This window comes from Anguilla rostrata, chromosome 1, assembly GCF_018555375.3.
Source record: "Anguilla rostrata isolate EN2019 chromosome 1, ASM1855537v3, whole genome shotgun sequence".
Taxonomy (NCBI): Eukaryota; Metazoa; Chordata; class Actinopteri; order Anguilliformes; family Anguillidae; genus Anguilla; species Anguilla rostrata.
The window spans coordinates 77029095-77039094 of NC_057933.1; the positions used below are offsets into that span (position 1 = coordinate 77029095).

General features: G+C 49.0%; 1 protein-coding gene across 1 annotated transcript in view; it reads right to left on the reverse strand.

The window, feature by feature from the left end:
- Positions 1–8172, reverse strand: part of runx3 (RUNX family transcription factor 3) — a 76791-nt gene extending 68619 nt beyond the window's left edge. The window contains exon 1 of the mRNA XM_064302203.1: positions 8076–8172. Within this exon, the coding sequence (XP_064158273.1) occupies positions 8076–8133 (58 nt within the window). The 5' untranslated portion in view covers positions 8134–8172. The remainder of the gene's footprint in view (positions 1–8075) is intronic.
- Positions 8173–10000: the final 1828 nt, after the last annotated feature.

Consider the following 10000-nt stretch of genomic DNA (forward strand, 5'->3'; position numbering starts at 1 on the left):
ATACTACATTTCGTTAAAATTTACATTTGTTATTGGTCCATTGTCTCTTTCTCTCTCTCTCTCTGTAATCTTTTTGATCTAACAAACTGGTAAATGGTAAATGGACTGCATTTATATAGCGCTTTTATCCAAAGCGCTTCACAATTGATGCCTCTCCTTCACCCATTCACACACACTCACAAACCAACGGTGAAAGGCTGCCATGCAAGGTACCAATCAGCTCATTGGGAGCAATTAGGGGTTAGGTGTCTTGTTCAGGGACACTTCGACACGCCCAGGGCGGGGGATCGAACTGGCAACCCTCCGACTGCCAGACAACCGCTCCTAACTCCTGAGCTATGTCGCCCCAAACAAACTGACGCCGATTCTCAGTGGTTCTGCAGTCTGAGTTCATTAGGAGTGGTTAACCCAAAAAGGTTGTGATATGGTCACAAACCAGGGGTTTGCTGGTTTAATGCTGAGGCGGGACAAAGCCACTTAGTGCTGAACCTTCACAATGAATCCATCCATCTGTGTAAATGGATATCAATTGGCGTGATGCAATTTGCACTGGATATGAGCATTTACTTTAAAAAAACGACGAATGAACTGTAGTTCAATTGCACACCAAGGTAATACGTTGTAATACGCAGGTTAGCTTATGTTAAGTTTGTCTGTGGCTAAGATTTGGGAACGCGGGTTTCGTTTGAACGCTAAATGGAAACTCCAGTTCGTTCTCACAGTCATTGAAGGAAAAGGTGACATTGTGCTTCTCTTAATACCAGTTATTTAATCATACAAACTTTTTTCTGGACTTTCCCAGAGCTGTGAAGTTAGAAAGCTTAACCAAAAACAAACACTCTTCTGCAATCATTGACACACTGCACCTCTCTCTCTCTCTCTCTCTCTCTCTCAGATCTGATCAGAGAAATGGAGCACATATCTGAAAGCTTGGAGATTTATTTAAGAACATTTAATGAGCAGAACAGGCCATTCAGCCATCTTGGCTCGTCAGTTTTGCTTACTAACCGTGCTATTTACTGCCATTAATGAGAAATGGCAAGCAATACATTCCACCAAAAATCTCTTAATTACATTACTGTCATTTATAAGACGCTCTTACCCAGAGCGACTTAAACAACTTTTGTATTTAAAAAAAAAAAAAAAAAAAAAAAAAACATTATCAATTTACGCAGCTAGATATACACTGAGCCAGTTTCAGGTTAAAAACCTTGCTTGAGGGTACCGCAGCAGTGTTCTATCTGGGAGTCGAACCTGCAGCTTTTACTGTAGGTTGCGGGCCCGGGTTCACTACCCACTGTACCGCACTGCCCCCGCCCAACTGACGCGAGTCGCTAGTTTGTCCCACGTCTCGTATCTCAGCGTTGAAGCTCCAGAGAGGGCGAAGGGGGTGACACGAGACCAACACCCACCACCCCCCCCCCCCCCCCCCCCCCCACCACCCCAACCTCTCTCCCAAACACCAGAGCGCCGCCGTCCTGCGGGGAGAGAACATCTGGACGTCCGCAGGCCGGCGTGTCACCTGACAGCCTGCTGACAGGCCCATATAAAAAAACGCCACGGCGGGTCAAGCCAAACGGTCCTAAGTATGCGTCTCAGAAGCTCGCGAAAGCCCAAAATCAGCTCCAGAACAACGCCCCCCCCCCCCCGCTTCAACGTGCGCCCGTAGATTTTTATAAATACGTATCGTACCGGAGGCCAAATTGGAGACAGGACTTCGCTACTCGGTGGCCATCATAAGTTTCTTATTATTTCTCCCTTTCTGCACGTTTTCGTTTTTTTTTTTGTCCTCGTCGTCGTCGAAAAACTTTTTAATATCTGGTTACAGAATTTCAGCTCGCTCAGCCAATCCTGATGCCTCGGACGCCAGAAACGAGAGCGAGCTCAGTGAACAGCCGAAAAAGGGTTCGAACGTTCCAGTGAAGTAAAATATTAATTTTGGAAATGGGGGTAAATTCACACACACACGCACACACGAACAACACACACACACACACACACACACACATGCATGTACACACACAAACGCACATTTTTGTGCACACACACACACACACACAGACATACACGCACACATACCCTCACACACAAGCATATGCACAAACACACACACACACACACACACACACACACACGCACACGGCACGCGTCTCTAAGCTAAGTCCTTTCTCCTGTGGGGTCCCTTTAGACCACCTCTGAATTATTACAGATGGATGATTACGGCCGTGTCTCACGTGCTTCTGTTCATAACTTCTGCTGCAGTTACTCGGGAAAAATCTAATTGAAACACATCAATACGTCGGCCACATTTTCCCCTTCCCTGCCAGTATTTTTAGTCTGCTGGAGGGAAAGCATCGATGCGCGCAGAAATGTGAAACTATCGGGTTACTAATTTCATAAATACGAGGAGAGGGAAAAACAGAGACCCAGCACAAGCACGCACGCACACGCACGCACGCTCGCGCACACGCACGTACGCTCACACACACACACACACACACACTGTTTTGCACAAACCGGCATTGTTTTTTTGTCAGACATTTGTCATAATCAGCGTGACGGTATTCTACAGTAGGTCAGAGAGACGAACCGCATTGGCTCCGCCTCGCGGTACCTGGTTCTGTCTCTCCTCCACGGAAACCCCTACAGATCTTGTGGAAGTCACAAGGGATTTTAGAGCGATAAAACACCGAACCTGAAAACTTCATCGCTCGCGCTGGAGTCGCCTAACTTCCGCGTCTGAAAACGAAACCAAATTTGCCGAATTCTCAAGAACGGCGATGGCGGTAGCTCTGCCCCCCCCCCCCCCCAGAAAAACACATCCAGCCTTTATCACATCCATTCATTACTGAACTACACCCCTCATCCCCCCTCTCTCCCATCCCCACACCCCAACCCAACCCAACCCGCCCCTCATGAATGAGCTGCTCTGCCCACAAGACAGAGAGAAAAATCTCCTGGGCCATCAACCGCTAATCCTTTGGCACGGATCTCAAAACAGCCACAGTCTAGCCCCCCCCCCATCCCCCAGGGCGCAGGTTTGGGGTGCCTGTGAGGGTTCAAAACCCTCACAGACAGGTGCCTAAAACCCGACAGGGAGGGAGACTGACCTGAAGGTTGCGGGTTTGATTCCCAGGTAGGCCACTGCCGTTGCACCGTTTGAGCAAAACAGTTGACCTGAGGGACTTCTCAGTATGTGTCCCGCTGGATGACCGGATTCTGGCACAGGTGTCATGCATGTGCCTTGTCCTGTGACATCACGACCATGGGGAGGCGGTTGAGCAGGTGACTGAATTGTCTGAAAAATACTGTGGAGTTTTGGTCGATCGTGTGGGCCGCGTACGGCATCGAGCTCGCTCAATTTTCAACGCTCCTTCACGTCGTTCCCTTTTGGATATATTTTCGGTTTAATGTGTAATATAGACTATCGCTGGGTACGGCGGCGGTGGGCATTTTCTGGGCTTTGGTTTTGATTTGGGGCTCTGGTTTGATTTAAGCTAGCCTTTCTTCCTCTGAGTCTAACTGCTCATTTTTGGGCCCACTTGCCTACGCGGCCCACGGCTTCCTCGCGTCGAGCCTCGCTGGTTGTTTCGAGCGCCCGCACCGTCCAGGCCGTGACAGATACCCACATAAATAAAAAAGAAATACACAAAAAAGGCTAGGCGCTAGTCGCTCTGGTTAAGAGCGCGAGCTTAAATGCCTGCGATGTGTAATGTGAGTGATAACCATCCGGGCCTGGACGTGGCCGCTGGGTTTTTTAAGAGCGAAAGCGTTGCGCGCGCGTGTGTGCGTGCGTGTGTGCGTGCGTGCGTGTGTGTTGTTGGGGGGCGGGGTGGGGGGGGGGAGACAGACGCGCGCGTGTCGCTCAGTTAGCTCGGCTCTCGCTAGCCTGCCGTTGAGAGACGGGGCAGGTGTAACCTCATTGCGGTGAGCGAGAGAGAGAGAGAGAGAGAGAGCTAGCAGTAGCGTGGCGGTCTGCATCAGATTAGCGACCGGCTGCGTCTGTCTCTCGCCTTTCCAGCTCTTCTGCAGTTGTGAACGAGCATTTCCTAACTGTTATGGACGCCGTGGTTTTTTTTTGTTCGTTTGTTCGTTCGTTCTTTTTTTTAATGTTTTTTTTCGGACGTTGGCCTTTGACATTAGAGAATTGATGAGTTCAACTCCCCCCCAATCCCCCCCCCCCCTTCTTTTGGCTGCTTCAGAATAAGTCACAGACAAAAAAAAAAAAAACCAACAAAAAAACCTCACTGTGAATCATGCTGTGCTTTTCTCACGAAAGCTGGTGCGTGCGACTTGCTCTCGCTGACACTCTCACTTCTAAAAAGACGAAAAGCCTGCGGAACTGCAGAGAAGCACGGGACAGATAGCCCGCGCGCATTTTTGCTTTTCTGAGTAAATTCCTTTCAGAAGAAAGAATGCACAGTTGCGGATACGTGCGCTCGGTGGAAGAGAATTTCCAACAACTGAGAAAAAAAAAAGATGAAATGAAAATGGTGTCTTTAACACCCTGTGTTTGTGTTTACTTGTTAGCGCCTGTGAAACCTGTGTCAGCCTGGGTCAAGTCTACTTCGGACATCATTGAGATTTAAAGCGAATTTTACAAGTAAAAATGTGTTTAAAAAAAAAAAAAACCCTATATCTTATCTTGATCTCAGTTCCAAGCAATCTAAACAATATATGTGGCCATTTATCTGTTAGATCACATTTTACAAAGGAAGTGTCATTCTTCTTCTTTTTTTCAACGTGATTAATATAAATAATCCACTAAAATGAGTTTCATGCTGTAGATTATTAATATATATTTATTGTTTTGAACTGATATTTTCAATTACCTTTTCATGTTTATCTTATTATGTTGAGAGAAACCATATTGGCAAAAAATACATGTAGCAGATATAGATGATGAACAGAAAATATAAACAGAAAACAAGAACCAATTTGCACAGGGTTAATCACTGGTTATGAAATACGTCTCTCAAAAGTGGCATTTTGGTAAAAATTTAAAATAAGACATTTAGAGCCAAACTGACCTTGAGGGTTAATGTGGCCTTGAATGTTTTTCTGAAGAATGCTTTTCAGAGGAAATAATGCAGAGTTTAGGATATTTATGCCCAGTGAAGAAAAATGTCTGATAACTGAGAAAATATGGTGACTTTAAGATCACCCGATAGACTGCTTATAACGTTTCCATTTATCAGAACAATATTGTGTAGAAGATATCAAAGGATACCATTATTTTGCCCGCAATTCTTTTTTTCATACAGTTTAAGGCTTTTACGGTACAAATGAATTTTTGATTAATCTTGTTTTTACTGAATTCGTATGAATGAACAGGCCAACATGCATGTCTGGGTTATTCTGTCTCTTCGTAAAAAAAATGTCTATTCAAATGTCTGTTCTCTTACTATAGAATTCCTCTACTTATTCCAATTTCTCTGGATTTCATTTTGATTCCAGAAAAAGTATAATTATTTTAGCAAAATGTAAATGGCTTGTGTAATGTGGACCATCACTGATACGGTATATTTTACTTGCATATAACAGGCCTCAGCTGAATCGGATTCCAACTGTACTTTGGATAAAAGCGCTATATAAATGCAGTTCGTTTGTAGATTTTTAAAAAATAGTTTTGGCTATATAATTGTTTTGTTTGCACGGTTTCCAGTTTCTCGGCTCAGATGCGTACCGAACGGACTCTGGGCTTTTTCGTTAACGATATTACACGCCGTTTTTTTTTACTCATAAAAAAAAAAAAAAAAAGGATTTTTATGAGGCTCATTTTCACTTTTTTTCTCCTTCCTGAGTTCCGTCCGCGGCTTCCTGAGAACGCCGAAGCCGCGCATTTCGAGGCTCTCGGGCCCAGTGTCTTTTTCTCTTTGTTTTTTTTTTTTTATTTGTGCGGTGAAAGCGAGCGATGAACGTTGCCGTGGGGACCCTTCGCGTGTCAGGTGGCGGTGTAACGTCAGGCGGCCTGCTCCTCCCCGATAATCAGCGCCCTGCCTGCGCAGGAAGAACGGAGGAAGGAAGAGGAAACGCGGGACGAAGCAACGCCCCCCCCCCCCCCAACGATCTTGAGGCGCTCGCTTCTGGAGCCCGTTTCCACGTCAGAGGCTCAGAATTCTCAACCGTCTTCAAAATTCTACCAGTCGCTGTTCTCAAACTCATACTTTTGTTTCCTATCACCAGCAGCGGCGGTGACATCAGCGTTAGAATGTTCGGTGAAGAATGTTCTGATCACATGTTTGTGACCTGATGCGTTTGAAAGGGTTAAAACATATTCTGCAAACAATTAGGGCAGGGTGCAGCTTCTTCTGAAGCTATCTTTAATTAGCACTGTGCTAGGGCTAGTTACAATTCCCCCCCCCCACCCCCCCCATGCTGATGAATGTCTTTCTGCATCTCTTGCGACACACATCACCCCCCCCCACCCCCCCGAACATAAAAATAATGTTAAGCTTGAATTCTGTTCTTTTTTTCCCCCAGAATTATTAGAAAACTTCTTGTGGCTGAAGGTTGGCGTTTGGGTTTGTAGGGTTGCATCGACATGCCTGGTTGGAATTTTGAACACTACAGTGACAGAATATTTCATTTTTAAACCCATTCAAATGAGCGGCCTCGACACAGATCAACACCAAATCTCTCACAGGATCAGCACCAGATCTCTCACAGGATCAGCACCAGATCTCTCACAGGACCAGCACCAGATCTCTCACAGGACCAGCACTAGATCTCTCACAGGACCAGCACTAGATCTCTCACAGGACCAGCACCAGATCTCTCACAGGACCAGAACTAGATCTCTCACAGGAGCAGAACCAGATCTCTCACAGGAGCAGAACCAGATCTCTCACAGGATCAGCACCAGATCTCTCACAGGATCAGAACCAGATCTCTCACAGGATCAGCACCAGATCTCTCACAGGATCAGCACCAGATCTCTCACAGGATCAGCACCAGATCTCTCACAGGACCAGCACCAGATCTCTCACAGGACCAGCACCAGATCTCTCACAGGACCTAATGTCCAACCAAGAGGCTCATGTGCTGGAGCCTTATTTTCTTTTCTTTTTATTCTGCCGTTCTTGATAACCCTTTTAACCTGGAAAAATTAGTTCTCCCTCTCTGTCTCTCTCTATTTGTCTTTCAACTCCTGCATCTACTGTACAGCGAAAACATCTACTGTAGGCCTGCGTCTTCTGTACAGCGAAAACATTTTAAATGAAAAAACAAAACCTTAAAAATAAAATGGATACTGCTGGGCGTGATCATTAAACTGATCATACGCCACGCGCTTCAGGTAGCCATGGAAACCAACCTCATCGCCACGGAGACAGGGTGTCCCGCCTCCCTGTCATTCGAGGCACATTTCACGTAACCCCAACTCACCCCCCTCACCCCCGCCCCCCCCCCCCGGACACAGACCCCCGACCCCCGGCCCCTTGACGTCAGCGTGATTAAGGCGCTAGCAGGCCTCCCCTGCGCGCGCGTGTTCCAGTAAGCAGGCCGCCGGGCCCGCCCTGCGGAGCCGCGCGGAGAAGCCCCCGCTCCGGTGGCGGCTGCGGCGAGCCTGCTTCCCATAAACGGGAGGGCCGCCGTACCGCTGATTCACAATTCCTGAGGCCTGGATCCGGCTGAAACGTTTCAGACCATGTCCTCCTCCTCCTCCTCCTCCTCCTCCTCCGCCCCCCCTCCCTCCCAAAATAACCCAGACCTCCAAACCAGAGCCCACTGCGGCATGGCACCTTCAAACCCCAATTTCAGAACCCCCTCTGTCTGACTCCCCCCCCAGCCCCACCAGTTCCTCCCACTCCCACCCCTAATCCCCCCCCCCCCCCAATCATCCCTTCGAGAGCCATAGATGAGGTGCAGTCAAAGCTGTCAGGACCAGAGACGCCTTCCTGTGGTAACCCTGACCACCGACGGTTACTTATCTCTCTCTCAGAACATGAGTGGGATGGGAGGAAAGGGAGGAGAGGAGAGCGAGAAAGAGAGAGAGAGAGAGAGACAGACAGAGAGCGAGAGAGGAGAGGAGAGGAGAGGAGAGGAGAGGAGAGAGGGAAAGAGCTGGGACTCACCTCTCAATAATCCGGAGGAGAAGGTGGAGAAGGAGTCGAAGATACTGTTGGATGCCATGCCGCAGGGTTTGGATCTGCCTCTTCGGGTGTTGGGCGCGTGACCCCACCCCCCCACACACCCCACCCCACCCTGTTTGTTCTGGGTCGCGGTCCTTGTCGGCGCTGGGGCGCCCCCCCCCTCCACCCGCGCGGGTCTGAGAACAGGAACAAGGGGAGAGCTCGGAGCCTGCTTTCCTGCGACCCAAAGAATTTGGGTTTCTCAACCACCGCAGGAATCCGTGGCCACAAGCTTCCAGGAGAGGGAGAGGAGCGTGCGCTCACAGCATCAGGAGCTGGAGACGGAGAGACGGAGAGAGGGAGAGAGAGAGAGAGACGGAGAGAGAGATGGAGTGAGAGGAAGAGAGAGAGAGAGAAACAGAATGAGAGAGAGAGAGAGAGAGAAATGAAGGGGTGTTGTGAGTGCACTGAGCAGACGGCGTCTGAGATAGCTGCGCGCGGCAGAGCAGAAGAACCCAAACTGGACTCACCGAAGGAGCGGGGCTGTGTCTCTCTTCGCGGACGGTGGGCGGGAGAAAGCCGCTGCGTTTGTTTTCGTTTTTTTCTTTAGTTTTCGGGGGTTTGAGGTTCGAGTGGCCCCTGCGCCTGTCCCGGTTGTGGTCCCGCGGTGGTGGTGAGAGTGCCTAGGCCTGCCGGGAGCATCGGTGAGACGCAACAGAGACGCCGGCTCCTCAGTACACCGCGCTGAGAAGTCCCTCCTGCTGACTGGCAGCCTTCAAGTCACATGACCCGTGAGGTCACTGATCCTTCCTCCCTCCCAGCCTCTCTCTCTCTCTCTCTCTCTCACACACACTCTTTCTCTCAGCGTCTGTGTTTTTCTCTGTTCTTTTTCTTTTTACCGCATCTCTCTGTTCTCATTGGCTATCAGGTTTTTTGGGTCTCTCGCTCTCTCTTTCTCTCTCTCTCTTTTTGTGGCCTACTCCACTCACACAGAGAAACTTTCAAGTGGCGACTAAACAAATTTGAAGAAGCTGAAATGCCCAACCTTGCATTAAATGAAAAGAGCGAGACAGAGAGAGAGAGAGAGAGCGACGGGGGGGGGGGGGGGATAGAGGGAGCGGGAGACTTGAGAGGCGGAGAACTGGTTTTTGGGGTTTGCCGCCAGAAGGAAGAGAGGGAGAAAAAGAGGAGAAGAAAACCAAGAGCTCCTGCAGTGTATATGACTGCCCCCACACTGCGTGTGTGTGACTCAGTACGCATCTGTGTTTGTAAGAACTGGTGGGTTTGGGCCTGCAAACCAACTCTCCACCCTCACTTACCACTTGATAGTATCGGAATCTTAGCCTCATTAGAAGCAGCAGTGCCAGCCCTTATATTCAGCCCTCTGTCTCTCACACTCTCTCTCTCTCTCCCTCTCTGTCTGCCTGTCTCTCTCTCTCTCTCTCTGTCTCTCACTCTCTCTCTCTCTCTCCCTCTCTGTCTGCCTGTCTCTCTCTCTCTCTCTCTCTCTCCGTTCACTCTTCTTGCTCTCCCTTCTTTCTGCGACTGTCGCTCTCTCTCTCTTTCTGCGCCTGAACCAAACTCTCTCTATATCTGCCCCCACCTGTTGTCTCAGTACGCTCTTCTCTCTCTTCTGTGTTCTCACACTCTCTCCCTCTCTCCCTTGTATCTCTGTCTGCCTGTCTCTCTTTCTCACTCTGTCTCTCACTCTCTCTCTCTCTCCCTCTCTGTCTGCCTGTCTCTCTCTCTCTCTCTCTCTCTCTTCTCTGTCTCTCACTCTCTCTCCTCTCCCTCTCTGTCTGCCTGTCTCTCTCTCTCTCTCTCTCTCTCTTCCCCCTCCCCCTCACTCTCTCTCTCTCTTCCTCTCTGTCTGCCTGTCTCTCTCTCTCTCTCTCTGTCTGTCTCTCTCTCTCTCTTCCCCCCTCCCC